We start from the raw sequence: 22377 nt of genomic DNA on the forward strand, positions 1-22377 counted from the left end.
AAATGATAATCCTAGAGCATCGTTTACATCATCTACATGAATATTAAAATCTCCTACAAGCAGCACTTTATCAAAATTGATCAAGAGATCTGATAGAAAACAAGCAAACTCTTGAAGAAAATCAGCGTAGGGTCCTGGGGGTCTGTACACGGTGACCAGAGCGAGTTTACTATGTATGTCCGAAAGTACAACTTTAAGAACGAGCACTTCAAATGATTTAAAGCTGAATCCTAACATCTGACTAACATTAAGAGAAGCAGTATAAATGGTTCCTACACCCCCCCCACGACCAGTCTGACGGGGCTCATGCTTATAAACATATCCTGACGGTGTCGACTCGTTTAGACCCATATAATCACCTGGTTTAATCCAGGTCTCAGTGAGACAGAGTGCATCGAGATTATTCTCTGTGATCATCTCATTTATAATCAGTGCTTTGGGTGCAAGTGATCTAATGTTCTTTAGGAACTATTTGGGATATAAAAAGGAAATGCAGGAAATTTGCATCAGTACTGATTAGTTTTCTATGTTAAAATGTTAACTTTAACATCCAGTGTCAATCAGTGGGTAGGTCTAATTTAATTCAAGGTATGAATCGTGTGGGAAATGTCTTTCTGTCTGTGAGAATTCCCAATCACACCTAACCTGCGTTGATTCATTTATGGCTTGTGAAAGTCCCAGGTGTCCAATTTTCCTTCAGCAAAGTCCTTCCTCTACCTGCTTCATTTAGAGCAGAGTTGCCCACACTTTCCTATGAAGGACCAAACATCTAACTTTATTAAGAGTCCATGGGCTATAAATAAATGTTGCATTGTGCCAAACATTATATTAAAATTAAAGGTTATTCTTGTTTGTTTCAATATTTAAAAATCAATAAAAAGAAATCATAAATTTGTAATCTGCTAACTAATTCAGTTTTACTTTCAACGTTCTGGTTTAGTGAAACTTGTAGTACAATGAGAACCGATGCAATTTATTGTACAATAGAGTTCAATAGCTAATTCAGCGATTCTGTGACCTTTGAGACATGAAGCTGGTCCATATTTTTTCATCCTAAATTGTTCCTAATGCCATTTATACCATTTTTGTATTTTTCTTCTCATACATGGTGAGTCAAATGTCAAATTTACATTTGCGGATTTACATTTGCGGCATTTGGCAGACGCCCTTATCCAGAGCGACTTACAACTGAGCAGGGGAGGGGAGGGCTCAAGCTCAGGTCTTAGGGCTCAAGCTCAAGGGCCCAGCAGTGGCAGCTTGGTGGTGGTGGGATTTGAACCTGTGATCTTCTGATCCAAAGCCCAATGCCTTAACCACTGAGCTACCACCTCCCAATCTGATGAAAATCAAATGTCACTATTGGCAATCTCTACTTAAGACGAATCTTAAATGTGTCTTCATATAAATGCTGACAATATCATGACACTTTCATTAATTAACCACTGACAATTGTATATGCTGACAAATGTACCAGCTTCACCACAACAATTAAGCTTAATAAAGTAGTAGTGACAACTACAAAGTACGGAATAATGTCACGAGCTTTGTCTTATTTTGTACGTCAAAGTTCCGTGACACCCATAGTGAGTGTTTTTATCTTTGTATCAGAGAACAGGATAAATATTTGCCTTGTGCAACTCGATTTAGAAACTTACTGTAAATAGAGTGGTAAAGCCTTCTGACCTGAGCTAGCTTTTAGTCACTTTCAAGAGAAAGTGACTGCAGCACCAGTCATGTATTACTACTGCATTATGGACAATTAGTGTGAAAGAACCAACCCCAGCCATTAAGGCTGCACAAGCCTTAGTTCCGGTCCCAAGCCCGGATAAATGGGGAGTGTTGCGTTAGGAAGGGCATCCAGCGTAAAAACGGCAAATCAAAACATGCGGTTGGTCCGCTGTGGCGACCCCTAACGTGAGAAGCGAAAGAAAGATGATAAAGTGTGAAGTAATTTCTTACAGAAAGTTTATTTTTGTTGCCTATGCGACTTTACATCATAACACTGTGTCGCTGTAATCATGAGGATTTCATGTGAAGTGTTTAACTACTTTGCCGCTCCCTAATAGGAAATGTATTATACGATATTTTGCCAGAATACCACATTTCTGACCTGATTTATTATTATTTTTGTATAAGCATGTATGAATGTGTGTGAGAGAAAGGAAGATAATTTTTTGTTGTAGGTTGCACAAACAGAAAATCTGCCCTTTGTTTCCTAGACAACAGCCCTGCATTCAGCCCTGCATTTCCCCACACACCTTCAACAAAATGCAGTGGCATTGTCGAATTGCTTTGCCAGATCTCTTACCTCCTGCGCACCCTGCCCCCTCCCCTCACTTTTCCTCCTGCTCCAGCTCCCCTCCCTTTCTGTCTCTTGCTGCATCCCTAGCTCAAAAAGAAGAGCATCTCGACATCACTTAACACCAAGTCACCTTCCTTTTTCCAGTTTGCTCTTCTTTCTTCATTCTCCATCTTTCTGTCCTCAATCTGACCAAATTCAGCAACGTGATGGATAACACAATGTCAGGTAGGGCCCAAAGCAATCTGTCTTCTCATGAACAGGGAATTTGCATCATCCAAGCATTTATTGAGTATCTCTAAAAAGCTGTGCAGCATGATGTATTATCATAGAATTTTAAACAGTACAATGAATTAACATGTGGAAAATATATAAACGTAATGTTATGCTATAAACTTAACAAATCTAGTGTCATTAATTGTGTTGCATGTTTGCATTGCAGTTTTCTAGGGCAGCAAGCCTGGGGCAATTTTCAGGGAATGAGTGTGCGTGCGTTCGGTCTTGACAAGGAACAAGCTTTTTCAGAGCGTACGTCAGGGTAAACATCAGTCCTTGAAAAGTCATGTAGGAGAACCACCCACGTGGCCTTCCTTAAAGGAGAGCTATCTCAGGATTTATTTCGTACCTACTTCCTATAAATGGTATCTTACAACTTAGCTGGCTTTTTTTACTGACCAATGATACTGTACATTTCTTCTTCCTGGACCTGCTTGATCCATCCCGACGCCTTAACTATGGACGGAGAGCTCCTTAATTGGAGACCACTCTGTGCAGCTGGGGATGGTTCTACACAAACATTCTAAATGCAATCCATGAAGAGCAAAGAGAATAGATTTTGACTGTAATTAAGTTTACATGGAGTTTGCCCTTGTCACTGTTGCCCGCAGGCTTGTTCATTAGGGGTAGACTTATAGGCACTAACATATAAATTCCAAATTTATAACTTATTTATCTCTGTAAAGCTAATTTGGAACAATGTCCTTTGTTAAAAAGTGCTATACACATAAAGCTGAACTGAATTGAATTAAACTGAATTGAATCGAATTGTAAAGTTTTGAGTCATGTTAGACTTGACAGCTGTGACTTGGCATTGCCATACAGATAAATCTAAAAACAAACATATTTTCTAGCCAACTATATGTGAATATATAAAATATCTAGTTCTAATGTTTGGAAAACATTATAGATTTTGTGTAGTATTTTTGCCATTTGAAGATTATTGTCACATTTATTGCATAATGTTTTCATCTGTTTCAATCTGTATCTGCTTTATGTTTGTCTTTATATTTGTCTGTTGCACCAGAGCACAAGTCTGTTGTTATCTCACACAATACACCCTTTAACCAAAACTTGGTATTCTTTTTCAGTAACTATTTACAGTACTATCACCTAAACGCTGATCACAAGACAAGAATGAACCCTAACTAAGATACCAGTACAACATAACAACACTTAGGGGACACCTTAGAATAGCCTTAGAATAGCCAGCATAATTACCACTATGTTTGTGGACAATTGGAGGAAATCATATTCCACAGAAGACATTCACATAGACATGAGGAGAATTAAAAAATTCTCACAGACAGTAATCAGACCCCAGGATCGAGTGCCTGGCAAAAGCTTCAGTGAGAGAAAATTGAACTGCCACCTCTGAAAGAACTTCTCCCTTATATAGAATGAGGTATATGACAATTACTCTGAATGGATCTCATTCATAGATATAGGTAGCAGCAATAATCTGCCATGTCAGGTAACCTTGGATGTGATGGTGGACTGCAGTGGTGAGGGAAGCAATCAAGTTAAAAAAATAAGGCTTCAGGGAGGGTTGTCCTGAATCATTTGAAATGTTGGATAGCCAGAAAGGCTGCAGCAAAAACAAACAAAAAAAAGCAATTGCTAAGACAACACTTAAACATTAAATTAGTTTGGTGAGGGCTTTGGAAAAAAAGTGTTCTGCCCAAACAACAAATGGCATATCACGAAGAAGAGGCCATGCATGAGCTTGTTAAGCAAGTGTGGGGGAGTGTTGACCAATACTGGAAATATTCCAGAATATCCTATTTATTTTTGCAGGCGATAATATTCACTTGACTGCATCCAAATTGCAAAACAGACAGGCAGTAAAGCATTTCACTGCTGCAGATATTAAGGCTGGGTTGCAAATCTGCAGTGTGAAGGCCATGGCTCTGTTTCTAAATAGTGTGATGCTACCATCAGAAGAGTGAACAGATCTTGCCTCTCTTGGATGAGTGCACTGTATGTCCTTAATTATTCAGATATGATGGAAAAAGAGACTGAGAAAATGATCTTGAATCTAGAAAAGACTGAAATTAGATATGTTTCCTCAGAACTAAAACAGCAATGGCCGTAGTGTCTGCCACTAAATCTTCTGTTCTGCTTCTCTATTTCTAAATCATTTCTAAATAGACTATTTTGTGTAGATTTATCAATTTCAGTTTCAGGTTGTAAAGTTCAGGGGGGTGAATTCTTATGCAAGGCACTGTATTTCAACATGGAAACGTCGGGGGATTCCAGAGGAATAAATAGATTCTTTGATTGGGGTTGTAAATGCAGCATTATGCCATCAATAAATAGTAAATAAGTAGACATCAGAAGTATATACAGTTATATATATCAACTGTACAGTAAATGCTGTTATCTGTTAATCTTGTAAAAAAAATGTATGCACTGTAGGTGAATTCTCTACTTGTTTTTTCCAGCCTATTCTGAAAAGCTAAAGGAGATGTCAATGCTGTCTCTCCTGTGCTCCTGCCTAAATTCTAAGCCTCAACATCAAACCATCAGCCACTTTGAGGGTATGTGGTGCTACTTTTTATTTATAGTCTTGACGACCCAATAATATATGAACAGCAAATCAACAGCTATATCAACTATGGCATACTTTTTAGAGTGCTACAAGAGTTAAAAAAAAGTCAGGTATGCTGCCAAAAAAAGAATTGTACAATGTAAAACTAAAAGTATAACAACAAAAAACATAGCTTTGTTGTATTTTATTTCCTGTAGACATGGAGGTAAAGTCCCTGAATAAGCGAACATCTGGCCAGTCTTTTGAGATCATCCTGAATAGTCCCACTGATTTATCGCCAGACAAGCCTCAGAGTCTGTACCTGACATCCCATAGGAAGGAGCCCTCACTGGAAAACCTGCAGAAAAAACTGGATGCTGCAGAGGAAAGAAGAAAAGTAAGACGAATGATTTTAACATTGAGGGGAAAATAAAAATCAAAAAGCAGTGACAGTTTGGTAGAAGGTATAGTACATTTCAACCGTTTTCTGCAAGTATTTTAGCAAATATTTTATGTAGAAATATTTTCTGCAAATATTTTTCTGCAGCTATATTTTCATAGTGGACGTAGTCCCAAAGCAACTTAACAGGAGGCTGTTCATCACCTATGTCTCTTTGAACTGTCATCTTTCGTTCTTTTTATCTCTGTCTGATTCTGTCATTCTCTTATTCAGAGTCTAGAGAAGCAGGTTTTGAAGCAGCTGTCAGAAAAGCGAGAGCATGAGAGGGAGGTTCTTAATAAGGCCCATGAGGTTAATAACAACTACAGCAGAATGGCAGAGGAGAAGCTCAATCACAAAATGGAAGTGAGCAGTGAGAATCGCACTGCCCATCTCAGTGCTCTAAAGCAGCGTCTGAGAGAAAAAGTAAGCCCTTCTTCTGTGTTTGCTCTGTTTCTGCACCTGGTGTAAGCTCTTGTAAAAATTCAGAGGCATACCCTTTGAGGATGATAAAGTCTGAAGTATTTTATGTGCACCAATCACAAGTTGGCTTTTCTGTGAAGGAAGGACATTGTTAATGCGAAATAAATAGTCACCTTTGGGTTGAACTGGTATGCTAACTGCCCCCCAGGCACCCTGAGAGCAAGTCCCCACAGCCACAATAGAAAATATAGAGTAAAGCTTTTCCAGAAGAATGAAGATTAGTATAATGGGAAAGAGGAGAATAAATATATAATGGGATATTTAAAAGTGGTTAGCTGTCCAAAACATTTTTCCATATAATGTAATTTAGTCTGTGCTTAGCTTTAAGATTAACATGTGGATGGGAACATGTTAGCTGTGTTTTTTCTAAAGAACTGCCATATATGCATTTAAGTGTATCTAATCACTATGTTCCTTCTATGTGACCCATGCTTCTTAGCCTAGCTAGTGTGGTTCTGTGCCCAAACAGATGGGTGGGATCACCTTGTGTTTGATTTGAGTTCAAATAATGTGCTTACCTCTAACTGAACCATCGGTAGTGGCATAATTTCATAATCAAATAATAGGTATGAAATCAGTCATATGGTTTATGGCATAAAATAATTGTACAATGGATTCTAAATCTTTTTTCCCCCAGGAGCTACATGCCACAGAGGTGCGCCAGAATAAGGAGCTGCAGTCTGGATTCTCTGACTAAAGTAGACACTACATCTTTCTAAGACCTACCAACCTTGCATTCAAAAGAAAAAATAAGCATCTTACAGTCATTTTACATGCCTAAATTGACATTTAAAATGCACTTTCTGGAATACTCATGCACATCTGGTGGGAAATAAAAATCTATAGATCATCCCTTGCAGTTTTTGACCCTGTTAAGGCAATATAGCACATCATTGAATGCTATCGATAATAAAACAATTCAAGTGACGCATAATGATTTCATAATTATTACAATTATTTGTTATTTAAAAAGACTCAATTTGTTGAAAGTGTCAAACGAAATTGAAAAATAATTGAACAAAATCTTTTGACCTTACTTGTAAAACCTTACATTAAAGGATCTAATGAATAGAAATGGCTCTATGAAGCTGCTTTTTGTTAAAGAAATACAATGAGACTTTTCCCCCTCATTCCCTGTATCTGTATGTCAAAAAAGAATATAACACAAAAATTTAGTAGAAAATAATGTTGAGAAATCTTAACCCTAACTTTACTTTCTTTTTAGAATGTTTAAAAAGAAACTGGTCAAAATGGGAGACCTTTTGGGATTTATTGTTGTTTATGTAAAGCTTAAATGAACCTCCATCTTTACAGTAATCTGTATGTGGATTAAGATCCCTAATCTGGGGGCCAGAGATGCGATTAATGTAACATGATTGACTTGACCTGTAAAACATCCAGAGAGCTTATCTGTGCTAATGACAGTAGTGATGTTTAAGTGGTAGCACCATTTGCATTGCTAGTGTTAGCGCAAAACATGATGGCATTTTGGATTTACAGACTGTCAGCATCTTTTGTGAAATTCTGGATTCTTGTGAAAGTGCTTCATTAGCAGTGGTGAATGAAGTACGCAAATCGTGTACATGAGTTAAAGTTTCACTAAGTAAAATATTACTCTGGTAAAAGTGCTCTCTTTAAACTGTCACTTGAGTAAATGTACAAAAGTATTTGCCTTTAAATGTACTTAAGTATACAAAGTATAATAATTTATTATGGCTGTAATGTTCCTATTATCATTTTTGTAACAAGATTCTTGCTTAATTAACTCAATTTATGTGAAAAGACTCTGAAGTTACTTTTAGCAAACCGGTCTATTACAGTTTTTCTCATTTACTTTGGAGCATTTCTTGAATCATCTTTAATATTTGCAAACCAGTTAGTACATTCTCAAAACTATTTGTACAAGCAGCACAACACATTGGATTTCTTGCAAAAGCCTGTACTTTTCTCAAGATCCTTAATTTATCTCTCTAAAGTAAGTATTTGTACATTTACAAAAAAATATGTTTAATAGAAATATTAGATGACAGACTGGTTTAACCATTTTGCATTCAATGACTTATGCAATGAACTTATGCTAAGATATTTTGGGGGTTAAGACTATTTAGGTGAAACCAGTTAAATATATTTTGTTCAATATGACATAAACAACTGATAATGTAAGAAACAGCAGACAATCGCAGACAATGGATTAAATGAATGTACAAAAGCATTCACAATTAGATCAAAGCAACAAGAAATGTTCTTATGATGAGCACAAATGACTAAATGATGTGGAGGTTGAACAATTCGTTTTGAGAATTTCATTTCTGATCTGAAAAACGCTCCAAAGCAACTGAGAAAAACTGTAATAGAATGATAATAAAGAGTCTAACAATGATTGATATTAATTTACAATTATCATGAGCCTAAAACCTTCTTTTTTAGTGTTTCAAAAAAATTGCTCGGTGTTATGGCATGTTAGAGTTAGCAGTTTCTTCCATCATTTATTACTCTCAAAATGCTGAACTGTAAGTAGATAAGTAGATGCCACCAAAAGGCAATCAAAACAAGTTTAAAACAGAGAGTGCGCTCTACACTGATTGTTGGATTGCTGTGTGATTGAAGAGAAGTTTTTATCCACTCATCGATTTGACTTTGAAATGTCGTGAAGTTAAAGCAAAATTGGAAATGGAAATACTTCAGTAAAGTAAAGATACGCAAAAAAAGGTACTCAAGTACAGTAACGAATTACATTTATATTGTTACTGTCCACCACTGTTCATTAGTGGATGGATTAAAGGGCCTTAATAAACTCTACAGACTGGCCTGAATGATCCCTTTGCCTGTTCTAAGGGAAGTGAAATCATTTCAAAGACATACCTACATCCCTATAGACTCATACTTAAAAGAGTGCCATCAGAATGAGAGATCTAGGCCAGCAGTATGAAATAGGGTTCAAGGGTTCAATGTTGTAGGATTGTGGCTAATGACAGTAAACCAGAAAGGACCTATACAGACTGTCACTCCATAAAAACCAACTTAAGCACATATGTTTTGAGTTTACTAATCAGAATATACTAAATACCTCAGGAAATGAGTGTAGCTTTAACGTTGTGCTGTAAAGTGCTAGGACCATGTGCCATTTTGCTATGCTAATATTTTTGCAGGAGACTGCAAGTAACACTCAATTAATGACTTTTACAGAACAGCACCATCTGCTGGGCCAGAAAAAAGCTTACCATAAAACAAACATGACTATTTTCTTGCATGTTATAAATGAAATACAAATTCCATATACAATATAAATCATAACGTTAGGTGAATATTTTTCCTGCACCTCTCCCTAATGAAAAAAAAATCAAAGCCACATAAGACACAGGTAATCATCTGAATTATTAGTTAATTAGTCAGTGAGTTAGTGACTAGGCTGAAATATTTTATGCAAGGGCAATACGGTTAGTATTGTATTGTTAGTACATTTATTGTAGCTCTCTTGACAAAGCGTGTTTTTCTCATTTGAGAACTGCTTTTGTTTGTTTTGCTTTTTTTTTGTCACTCTTTGTTAATGTTGCAATGATTAATGAGTCTGCAGCCAATAAGAACATTTATATTGTAAGAAAGGAGAGAAACGATATGCTGGAGGAGTGTAGGGCAGATGGAAAACACGACAGTCCAGTAGAAAGCAGACCACTAAGAGCGTTTCTGCCAACATTCTGCCTGTGTGTGTGTGTGTGTGTGTGTGTGTGTGTGTGTGTGTGTGTGTGTGTGCATAGCCTCATTAGGGTAAGGGGAGATTGGAGCTGCAGTGGGTTGCCTCCACCACTAAGCCACAGCCATCTTTCATGAAGTTGAATCCGCAAGCTCAATCAGTCCCACATGAGAGAGAGAGACATGAAGTAGGCTTGGGGGCGGAAAGAAAAGAAGGAAGGGGTACCATTGGTTTAAATATTTAAATGTTATTTAACTAAAATCTGAAGTATATTGAGGGGAAAAATATGTTATATATTAAAGGAATATAAACTCCAGATATCAGTCTGTAAAGAATTAGGATGAAGATGAGGCACAGTATAATGGAAAGCGGGAAAAAATAAAGATAGAATCAAATTGAACAAAGAGTGAAGGATATGGGGAGTCAGGGTTTGTTACCCTTAAGCTAGATTCACTGTCTGTCTCTCTTTGTTTCTTACAGCCCACACACCACACTCCTTAACTCTACAACAAGGCACCATCTTATTATTCAGAAGCTATCCTTTCTAAATGTGATAATTATATGCTTTTCAAAATCCCCTTACACAGAGGAAATATATCAGAGTTTTTAAACACTGAGTCATTCCAACACCCCCAGCCACGGCTTGCGAGTGGGCTCTTTCTGTAATTCCATGAACTCACCTTATTTCACATGTTTCATATATGCATGCATGCATAGCTATGTGTGTCTATGCACATAAATGTGTATTGGTTGGCAGCAGCCATCACCATTGTACAGATGTGACCACAGCTCCCCGCTTTCACCACAACAAAGACCAATTAAACAGCGCTGCCTCACAGGCCAAGCAGCCGACCGCCAGCCGCACTTCCACAAACACGCAGATCGGTTTAAAACCAAGAGGGGGAGGCAGTAAAGCTGAACCCAGGCTGAGGCCTCTCCTGATTTAAACCAGCCGCTCCACTCACCCTGCAACTCCTTTACTTTTCGAATTAGTGCCACATTATGGTTGATTGTTTAGGAAGCACGTATTAACTTGCTAAATAACCGTTAGCTCTAAAAATCCATCAAATTATTATGGGTCACTGAATAAGGAACAGGAGCTGCTATGTTTGACTTGGAAAAGTGCAAGTGCTGGTTCTAATATGGCTCGGCTCTCAGTGTTGTGAAAAATACGCCTCTTTCAGAATGACCTCAGACAACATATAGTTCCATTCCAGAAACAAAAAACTTGGGCTACTTTTTAATATTATCGATTGAAAAATATTTCTACTTATTTTCGCAGTGTACATGTCCCAAACCTCTGCTGGTAGGATTACAGTGTAGATTGCATTGCTGTGGATTTCATATGAATAACATCTTATAAAAAACATTTGCATGAAAGTATGAGCAACAGAGCTCATCAATATGCTGCAAAGAAAAGACCAGCATAGAGTTTTCATCCTATGATCCACTGCACACTGCGGTTGTGCATACAAAGCTAAATAACTGCTAGGCAAGCATTAGTGCAGGGAATTGTTCGTGCCAGGAGGTCGAGGGCAAAGAGAATCCCGAAGCATAAGTTCCTTAAATTGTTGGTTGAGCTCCTGCAGAGGGAGCTCTTTGCTAAAAGCTGACCTGCTAACGTGGCGTGGGTAGTTCGTGGTGGCTTTGGTCAGGCTGACTGGAGCCCTTGGGCGCTGGCATGTGGCACAGTGTTTCGGGAGGGGCCCCCTCAAAAACCAACTGTTCAGGGGCCACACCCATCGTGTCCGCTCAGTGTGGGGGATGCCGCACCGTGCCGAGCCGAGCCAGGCATCCCGATTTAGAGGCAGTCTCAGACCGCACGCCTCAGCCAGGGGAAGGGAAGGGTTTCGCTGCTTTATTTTCAGGTTTAGACTTCATTGCAAGAGCTTTTTTTTTTTTTTTTTACTTTTACATGCATCTGCTGAATGCTGAAGCATTACGGCAGGTTCACTGAGAATATAACAGTTTCCTGTCTACAGCAAAAACATGTATAGATATAGTAAAAAATTTTATATATAGATTTGGTGGTTTATGAATGGATTTGACAGGGGTCCTTATGTGACTCTCAAAACACAAGAATGTCCACAAAGCTAAAGGTGGTGGCTATGCTCAAGAGTGAAATGTTTTCCTTTGTAATGGCTATATTTTACATGCTGCTGCTTCCCTCGTTTAGTTTCAGGGTGTGGGAGAAGCACTGGGTGGTCTAAGCCTCCTTTAGCTTACATATGGTGTGGCTTTCTGGCCTTTCTTGTTTTGTTTTTGGGGTTTAAAGGAAAGGTTCTCTTTAGGTACAACCTGCTTATTTTTACCTTGATGTATAAGACTTCTGTCTCTGTCTCTGTGTCTGTTCTCTTTTCTTCAGTTTCCTTCCTTCCTCCCAGCCACTGAAACTGGGTGTGCATTGTTCTCCTTAAACGCCTTGGAGTTTGCATTGGTAAATTTCTTTGTCTCAATGATGCGGCTAGAGTAACATAACTGCTGTTTTTACAGTAAAGAGTGAAAGTCACTTGTGATCTTGCCACAAGCTGACAGATATGCCATAAAATATTTGCCTTAAAATGCAATGTGATTTTATTGCCTGTGTTGTGTTGATTAGTATTTAAAAAAAAATAAAAACTTGAGATTTCATTCAAAACCCACTTTTGTTTCAACAGAGGAGTGTGCCATAGCCACAGATTTATAGCCATAAACAAAGACTTTTTTTTCAGCAATAGATCTTAGTAGCTGCAGTGTCTATTGGTGATTCAGTAAAATCCTCTCTTAACTCACTTTTACATAAATATGTCCCTCTGCCTTATTTTCCATTGAAATTCTCATTTTTGTGATCATGCTGCCTGGAAAAAGCAGTCATGCTGCAAGGCAAGTTTGTCCCTGACCCTGTATCTTTTCCTTACCACATTTCCATCATAAGAGCCACTCACACACATCTAATCATTTCACATTTTCCCTGCATGGCAGGAGTATTAAGCTGAATTTTTTGAGGGCTGCAGTGAAGGAATTCAGGGACATTTGATTCCACTGATTCCCGTTTAACCACCCTGAAGCCTCGCCGCGCTGACGACACAGGCTGATGATGAAAGCATATTGACCCCAGACCTAAGGGAAAAGGCTCTGAAATATGTTCCAAGACAATCACTCACTCAAGAGATTTACAGTGCAGATAAAACACCTCTGCATTTGAAATGTAATATTTGTTGAAGCCAAACACTACAGTGTTGCAGTTACAATATCCCTGAGCTCGGATAAAGAATAATCCATCATCCTGTTCAGGGATTAAAATATAGGATTTCGGATGAGGCCAATATAAAAGTTATACTCAGTATTAAATGGTTTTTGTCTGTGGTTATAGTGTTCTGACATGCTCAAGCTGATGTAAAGTGTAAAAATAAAGAGGTTCCAGCTCATACATTTTTCTTCTTGTCCTCAGTTTTACACATTCCTGCACACAGACTTGTCATAAAGTGCAGCAATCTATGCTTTTACAAGCTATTACTCTACCCCAAAGTACAGAAACTTTAATGTCAATAATTCAAAAATAGACACAGAATGATTTCCTACTAAATGGTTTCCTACTAAATCTTTAATTACAGATGCAGTCTCTTTTCCACTTTGAAGAGAAATGTTGGTGGGGATAAGCGCAAAAAGAACATCCCCGTAAAGTGCTTACTTCCACTGGCACTCTGTATTAAGACTCTCTACACCTCTCCTTTCAATTTTATACACGCTTTCAGGATGTGTTATTACTGATCATCAAAGGGAAATAGCAACGCTATTAGGAGAAATGGGGAAACCACATACAAATCGCAAGAAGAGCCTCACACTTCCTCACATTTCCTCATGCTACATCAATCAAGGCTTCCATATGTGGCACTATAATTTACTGTTTATATTCAGTGCATGTGAGGCAAAGGCTTAAGTTGCATTTCAACATTAAAGTTGTGCCATGAAAACTCAACCCATCATATGATTACAGTTTAAGAACTATTAATAATGATTTTTTTTTTTGTTTGTTTAGGACACTGTATTATACTAAGAATGCAGTAATAGGCTTGTAAAATATTTTCATTCTTAATATCTTAAATTGCAAACAGACAAGTAACCATTTAGACAGTGAAGATGACATTTAAAATATTTCTGTGGAAGTAATGCAAGGCTCAAATAAAAATACTCTCTTTTTTAATTTTTTTTTTACTAGTCATGTAACAATATAGCATTCATAGTTTTTCCAGCATCTCCTTCTTATTCTCCTCAGAAAGAGTTGGTATATTTTATTTATATGAAATGAAATATGCAGTGCTCCAAATGTAGTTGTGAATTGATATTAGGTTGTGTTACTGAAAATTATATAAGCTGTTCAATGCATCATCCTTAATATTTGCAAACCAGTAAGTGCATTCTCAAAACATTGTCTTCATTGTGTGAATTTCCTGCAAAAGCCTGTACTTTTCTCAAAATACTTCATCTCTCAAAAGTAAGTATTTGTGTCAATGAGCATCTTATACAAATTCAGAATTAAAAGTCCCTTTGTCATTGTTCACAAACAAGATCATCAAAATGTTTAGTCGTGTTGTCAGTATGACGCTGCACAGTTTCAGGATTTCTTGATATAAACTATGGTTTAAATCACAATGATTGAAAATGCAAAAAGTTGAATTTCTTTTGTACAGCATCTATTCATTTTTCGATTGCATGAAACTATGAAATTTATTTATTTGATTGCATATTTGATTTATATTGATTGCAAGAGACCGGACAGGATTCACACTTTTACTGTACTTTAATAGTGTCTGTTCGTTTCTTGGTTGTTCATACATTTTCAGAAATTCTGTGTTTTGCTCTGTTGCCAAATGGAGGTTCACAAAATTCACCTTTGACCTATTTTAGAAAACTAGTTGCTCAATAGTTGATCTGGTGCTGTTCACTCACCTTTATTAGTGAAATTCAAGATTCATCTGCCCAATTTTGCAATTCAGGAAACATTTACCCCCCAAAAAGTTATAAATATAACTATATATAATAATAGAAATTTTAGCTGACAGTGACTTATGCAACCAACTGATGCCGATATGTTTTAGGGCTTAAGACTATATAGGTAAAACCAGTATAATATATTTTGATGAACATGACATAAACAATTGATCATGTAGTAAACAGCAGAAATTGTACACAATCAAGTAAACGAATGTACCAAAGCATTTGCAATATGGTAAAAGTAACGATACATTTTTTTATAATGTGCACAAATGACAAAATGACGTGGAGGTTGAACAAGTAGTTGAGAATTTTATTTCGGATCTGAGAAACGCTTCAAAGCAACTGAAAAAAACTGTAAAATACATGGCTCATGTGTTTCATTCTGAACTGAATTCCCTTTTAATTCTGTGTATTTTACCAGTATGTTTTATTGATAGACTTTAAAAAGCACATTTGTAAGTTGCTCTGGATAAAGGCGTACATAAATGTACAAATGAAAATCAGATCAATTAAGCTGAAGATAAAACATCCATGATTTTGGATAAAAAAATTATAAGTATTATTTAGTATTAAAAAATCTCACAAATTACTATTTCTTTAAATCTTCTTTTACATTAAATATTTACAATTATTTGAAACTATATGTAATGTAAAACTATGAAGCTTCCATCTCTTAATTTGAATAAGTAACACACACACACACACACACACACACACACACACACACACACATATACAATTTATTCAAATAAAAAAAAAAAAAATTTCCTTCAAGATATAGTATAGCGTGTTTGCTGTGTTTGCATGTTTACCAGATTTGGAACACACATATTACAAGAAACTTGATGTAGTACACATAGTGTGGCCATGCCATGGGCTTCACAGTGCCCTCTAAAGGTACGTTTAGTAGGTATACCATCCTGTAGGACTATGATAAAGCATTAAATGATTGTTCATGTGTTCATGAGTGCGAGAGGTACAAGCTCGGCATGACAAGGACAGAGAGAGCAAAAGATGCAGAAAGAGGGTCAGTTGGAGAGCAGACTGCTAAATATAGCCTGTGTTACAATGAGGGCCAAACTCTTACAAACTACAAGCCTGCCCTGACCAAGCCTTGTAATTGAAGGAAAAAAATAAAGAATGAAATTATATGTTTATTTTTGAAAACAATTTTAATCTTCTCTCCACTCATTTTGGAAAAAAAGAGACACCCACAAGGACACTCCAAACCAAGATGGGCTACCGGAAGACCATTTTAACTGTTTATTTATTCGATAAACGTCTGTAAGCTAGCCTCACACAAAGTGGAAAAGCATGCTGTATTTTTCTGGTCGCTTAGGAAATCGACTTTCCACTATCGTATACTGCATATATAAAATATTGGATGTGTTTTTTAAATTCTTAATACCATCAGAATAATGTTTGTTTTAAATCAAATAACTGCCACATTTATGACATTTCTAGAAGTTACTTTTAAATATGGCATCCAGTTTTAGCTTCATTTGCCCTTTTCAATTGTTCATAAAATAAAGGTGAATGTTGGTTATATCACCGTGCCCTTTCTTTTGCAGTGTTTTATTTATCTTATGAATCACAAGCCATATGAAGAATACAGGTTTCTCATGTTGACATTAATATTGTTTTCAACTTAATGAACCTGCTATTGAAATGTTTTGGAGTGTCCCTTTAAAGACCTTTAATCATAGGTTTAAGTCATTCTGGGCCTACACAAGTCTACACTCCCACACAAAGTGGCTTGTCACTGATCTTTCAGTTGCTGAAAAAGACAGGAGTAATGGCCTTAATCTCAACTGTTTTTTTGTTTTTGGTTTTATTTTTTAGCAAAGTTTAAAATATACAAATTGTATGAACTGTCCTCCAACTAATGCAAATTTCAGAAATCAATTTAATATAAGTTTCATTATTAGAAGTCAGCTTTGTGACTTTTTCATTATTCCACATTTTCTTTTTGCCTTTTTTCCTGTTTCTTTTGATTTTTGTTCTAAAACGTTATTTTACATTATAAAAAATCATGTTGCACATTCTGCACTGACCATATTAAAACCTGTATAATTAGAGTTATTTGATGTCCCTGTAATTACATTTATAACATATTGTAATGCTGTGTGAATGGTACAAATGCTTTAAGGAAGGAAATCTATCTAAATGTAAAAATTAACACAGTAGTTCCATAAGATTTAAAAAGTTTAAGGAATCCAATAAAAAAACAACCTGCTTCACTTTATAACATATCAACATTTTAAAATAATATTAAATGCTCTTTATATTTAAAGGTATAAAACAAAATAATACAAAGGGATTTTATATGACAGTCGATTTACATGCAAAGTCCAGTATACATGAATTTTCTTTTGCCAATCATGCTGACTATATAATTTCACAATTTCTATATAATAGAAATATAAGTCTTTACAGTAAAGTAGTCAGAACAACATTACAGTAAAGTAAGTTGCTACTCTATTATCTTTTTAGGTAGGCATAATGAAATGTGCACTAGACTCTTTTAGTATTTTTTTTAAGAATTCAAAACATCTTCTTAAAGATAAATAACAGCATATTTTTGTTTACCAAAGTAAAACATTACTTAGCATTGCATTTGCATGATAGACAATGCATTCTATTTGATCTGTGTTCTTAATCTACTTATTTTACTGTTATAAATCCAAATTATATAAATTTTCCTTTAGCGATTTTGTGACTCATATTTGTATTTTGTTGTATTATTATAGTATTAATTTATTTTCCATCTTCATAAGTCCTCCTGTTCTTACTACAGTTATCTTGCGTATTTGAATCAAATGGCATCTGAAAAATAAATATGATTTTAAAAAAATATTGTCTTAGTGTAAGATGTGTTTTCTACTGCGTGTTATAGCATTTACAATTTATAGAACATTTATAAGTGTTAAAGTGCCTGTTTTTTGTGATGTATTACCATGATGCGTTGAAGATTATTATAATTATTTTAATTAATCATGATAATAATAAATTAATAAATTAAGTTGTTTTTCACTTCATTTTCTTGTTTGTTGTAATTTCACATTGAGGGTAGATAGATAGATAGATAGATAGATAGATAGATAGATAGATAGATAGATAGATAGATAGATAGATAGATAGATAGATAGATAGATAGATAAATAGATAGATAGATAGATACCATGACCATCTAATGGTCCAGAACATGCACTCTTTGTGGTACCACCACTGTGAGAAGGGGAGTAGAACAGTTGAACTTTTGTTTTCTAGGCTACAGTTTTTTTCTTTTGTCGATCCACCCTACTGTCATGTGGGGACTTCCTAGATGTCCTAGATGTAACAGTTATGTATTAGATTAATAATTCAGTAGTCCATGCCCTAGTCAGCATTGAAGAAAAAAAAAAAGAAAAACTTGAAATGTAAGCAGAAATGAAAGATTCAGATTTCTGGGCTAGGGTATGGGTGATTTCAATATTTAAGGCTGTTGTGCAAAATAATTTGATGTAACAACGTGAGAACATGTGAGAAGTTTTAATCGCGTGAAAACTTTTTTATAATATAAGATACTTTAAAGTTTTTTTTTTCTTTTGCAACCAGGGCGTCTTAAGACCCATCTGAGTGTCGCGTGATTCTCTCTCTCTCTCTCTCTCTCTCTCTCTCTCTCTCTTTCTCTCTACTTCAAAGCACCCGGAGCCTGTCATTAGGAGGCGTGTCTCTGAATCCACATAGAAGTCCCAGCGCTCGGAGCGGGGCTTTACTTCACACACACTGTCCCGGGCCGCGCGTCTTTAACCTCGCGGTGTCCAAGTCAACTTTTGGAATTTGGTTCTCAGGGATGGCTGCATCGGTTCTGGAGGTACGAAACGTCAAACTAACAAGAAACTGCATGGTAACTTTTTAACAGCGGGTTCAGGTATTAGGAAAAGAAAATCTAACCATTACTGCATTGTGCAAGTAACTAAGCTGATTAAGGAGCGCTTACTCTAGTGCTGAAACGGTGTATATATATATATAATTAGAGCAAGATTTGTGAGATGTTTGCGTTAGAATTATGTTACATTTAATGGGAAAATCATTCATCTTACTAAATACATTTATCTTACTATTCTGGTTGTATATATATATATATATATATATATATATATATATATATATATATATATATATGCATGTATATATGTATGTATGTATGTATATAGGAAAAGGAAACAGACCTTCGCCGTAATGGCTTTGGTGCAGGAAACACAGTGCGGTTAATGGTAATGGTAGTTAACCTGGAAACGTGCACAGAAGCGTGCGCCAAAGCAAACCGCACGCGCATGCGCACTGCGTGGACATCGCACACGTTTCATATTTTAGCGTCCCAAAGGCAAAAAACTAATTGTTCACCCCGAGTTCTACTGTTGTGTCGAATGATTACTTTGAATGATTGAAATATTAGCTATTGTTTTGTTTAACAGTTTCTAATTGAACTTGTATTTTTATTTTATTTTGTTTTTTGCTCATTTACAGATCATATCAGATGTAATTAAATACGCATGACCCTGTGATCTTTGGTTGGCTTCCTGTAGAAAATGTGAAAGTAGAAGCATCTTTAGAATAATGCTCTGACTGGACAGAAAAGGATCATTAAAAAGAATTCCCAGTGACCAATAAACCCATGAAGCTTTTTTCAGATTTTTTCAGTTGTTCATTACTACTAATATCCAGTGTGGTTACATGCATCTGCATAAGCCAGTCTATTGTACTTATTCATTCAGATGACATGGTGCTAGACAAAACAATAAAAGATTGTGTGTAAAGAGCAAGTGTCGTCAAAACAACATCTACCTATTCCAGCACTAGTAACATCTCCATGGCAAACGTGTTTAACAGGAAATGTATGTGCGATGGCATGTCATTCACTAAGGCAAAGGTTGTTGCATATTTCTGTTTTAAACGGCAAGGCTTTCAGTTATTGTATTAGATTGCTGAATGCAGTTAAGTAACTGAATGATAACAAAATTAAATATTATTTCCCTGAATGCTATGGCAATAAACACAATAAAAAACTTCACACAACTTACACAGACCCTTAAAAGATTTTGCTGTCTTTTTTCATAGGAGGAATCACGTTATGGCTCGAGTCCTTTGGCAATGCTGACCGCCACTTGCAACAAATTTGGCAGCAACAGTCCCGTTCGTGACACAGCCACACCTGGAAAAGCCGGAAGTGCAGCATCACTAAAGAAACCTTACAGCATGACTTCTGATCTGCAGACCCCTAAAAATGGCCGGGGCAGTGAAGGCCTAGTAGACTCTTATAGCAGCTCATTTAGTGCAGGTGGAGGCCTGCTTACCCCTACTGGCAGCCCCCCTCCACCCACAGGAGCATACACTTCTGACTACAATCCTTTCTCCTCTTTCCAAACCTCCTCAGCTTCTCAGGATCCTTCACTGTTAGTGACCAAAGCACATGCCACAGCTGACTGCCTGACCAGTGTCTACACCTCACTTGACATGACGCATCCTTATGGCTCTTGGTACAAGGCAGGAATTCATCCTGGCATCACAGCTGCACCTGCTAATGCTACATCCTCCTGGTGGGATGTCCACCCCAGCTCCAACTGGCTGAGTCCTGGCCAAACCCAGTCAGATGGCCTTCAAGCTCCTCTTCAGCCTGTGGCTCCTCAGGCTTCCCTTAGTCCCCCTATGTCCAGCTATAGCTCTGACTTCACTTCCCTTAATCCAGCACCATATCCTTCTGTGGGTCTCAGCTCCTCCTCACACCTCCTACAGTCCTCTCAACACATGCTTCCCCAGGACATGTACAAGCCCAAGCCAGTAGCCAGTGGCAGCCTCATTGAGAGCCCCATGGGCCTAAAGCCAACTCGGGGTTCTGGAGCATATACTGGTAGTTCAGCTACCAGCAGGTCCTCCTGTGACTGCCCCAACTGCCAAGAGCTGGAACGTTTAGGTGCATCCGCTGCCTCACTGCGTAAAAAACCTGTACATAGCTGCCACATTCCAGGTTGCGGAAAAGTTTATGGTAAGGCTTCGCACCTCAAGGCCCACCTGCGTTGGCACACAGGTGAACGACCCTTTGTGTGTAACTGGCTCTTCTGTGGAAAGCGCTTCACACGATCCGATGAGCTAGAGCGCCATGTGCGCACACACACTCGTGAGAAAAAGTTCACATGTATGCTGTGCAACAAGCGGTTTACACGCAGCGACCACCTCAGTAAGCACCAGAAGACCCACTCTGAGTCTAGCCTGCAGGGCAAAACTGGAAGTGGAGAGAATGAGTCAGAACCCAGGGGCCGAGATGAATCTGTTGACCCAAGTGATGGGGCTGCAGTTGGTCCAGGAAATGGCATTCAGGAGCACACAACTAATGGAGACGAGAAGAACACCACAGGAAACCCAGTAGAGAACAGTAGCGGACTCCTAGAGATCTAACCATTATATCCAGGGAAAAGATCTTCAGATTAAGCTGCTGTTCTAATTGGTGCTAATCAATATATAGAATTAATAAGGCTTTTAATGACAATATTCTTCAAATACATTTTATTGCCCCTAAAGGGTAAGAGTGCACCACTATCACAGTTATTCTCCTGTGGAACATGAAGGAACAGTATGTGAAATCGAGAAAATGTGGGACATTAACATGAACATTTGATTGATATGCAAACCTAGTCAGGCCTATGTCATGCCAAAGCTTTTTTATGATTCTGGATTTTTCTTTTTGGTTCGCTGTTGTTGTTATTGTTCTTTCAAGATCTTTGTTTATGTTAATCTTTGTTCTTTCTGATCACTATCTTAAATGTTGTTGTAGGAGTTATTATAAAACATTATGAGATGCGTTTTTTTAACTATTGTTTTGTCAGTGACCAGTGGTGTGTTCAGGTTTCCGGACTTTACCATTAGTTCCTTCATGCAGTGTTTATGAGGAAAAGTTATTATTTTTTTTGTTTGTTTATTTAATCACAATCATTTCTAAAGTTAATAATAATTGTTTGAGAACCCCCTAGCAGATCAGTCTCATGATTCTGTGTAGGCTGCAAAAAGGGACCACAGTGTACAGTTTGACTATTTTCTTCAAGTTCCATTTGAATGCTGTTTTTGTCTTATTTAATTTCCTATTTACAAGTTTATTTATGCCTTAAATTATGAACAATAACAATCATACATTTTGCTGGCATTAAAAACAAAAAATGCAAAACACTAAATGAAAGCAAAGCCAGTCATGAATAAATAAAGATTTTGCATTTTATGTGATTATTTATTTATTTTTTCACTGTTGATCTTCAGGTACTGATGGCTGTTGTATGACTTCTGTTTGTGGAATATTAAAAGCTAAAATGTAAGGATTAGAGTGGATTTATCTGAAGTGTCATTTTTAATTGTAATTTTAATAATTTTTGCCAGGATGTAAATATGAAACTCAAGTTATTGATTCCCAGCTAACTGTATGTCTTTATAATTAAATTAAGTGAAAGTCTGTTTTCTGGTGTATTTTCATTCATCATATAACATTTTCTACATGTCTAAGAAACTAGACAATAAAAAAAAGGTTGTATGTGTACAAATAGGTATAGGTGTATATGTATAAATTGATGCCTCCTTTAAATAGGCCTAACATTTAAGGATAAGAGACCGATTTTAAACCTCTATTAGTTAATCTGCAGCGAAAATAACTTTTC

At 36.8% G+C, this 22377-nt stretch overlaps 2 protein-coding genes across 3 annotated transcripts; both read left to right on the forward strand.

Annotated features, from left to right (window-relative positions):
• Positions 1-2321: 2321 nt before the first annotated feature.
• stmn3 (stathmin-like 3) lies at positions 2322-6877 on the forward strand. Its single transcript, XM_046859587.1, has 5 exons — positions 2322-2527; positions 5020-5115; positions 5324-5502; positions 5779-5970; positions 6665-6877. The coding sequence occupies exons 1-5, from the start codon at positions 2509-2511 to the stop codon at positions 6722-6724; spliced, it is 546 nt and encodes a 181-aa protein (XP_046715543.1). The 5' UTR covers positions 2322-2508; the 3' UTR covers positions 6725-6877.
• An 11559-nt stretch (positions 6878-18436) lies between these two features.
• Positions 18437-22175, forward strand: sp7 (Sp7 transcription factor). Of its 2 annotated transcripts, none has more exons than XM_046852862.1 (2): positions 18437-18551; positions 19799-22175. In XM_046852862.1, the coding sequence occupies exons 1-2, from the start codon at positions 18531-18533 to the stop codon at positions 21131-21133; spliced, it is 1356 nt and encodes a 451-aa protein (XP_046708818.1). In that variant the 5' UTR covers positions 18437-18530; the 3' UTR covers positions 21134-22175. The 2 variants fall into 2 exon arrangements, with proteins under 2 accessions (XP_046708818.1, XP_046708820.1); XM_046852864.1 differs by having other exon boundaries at positions 18477-18608.
• Positions 22176-22377: the final 202 nt, after the last annotated feature.

Source organism: Silurus meridionalis, chromosome 1 (assembly GCF_014805685.1).
Source record: "Silurus meridionalis isolate SWU-2019-XX chromosome 1, ASM1480568v1, whole genome shotgun sequence".
In the NCBI taxonomy this organism is placed as follows: domain Eukaryota; kingdom Metazoa; phylum Chordata; class Actinopteri; order Siluriformes; family Siluridae; genus Silurus; species Silurus meridionalis.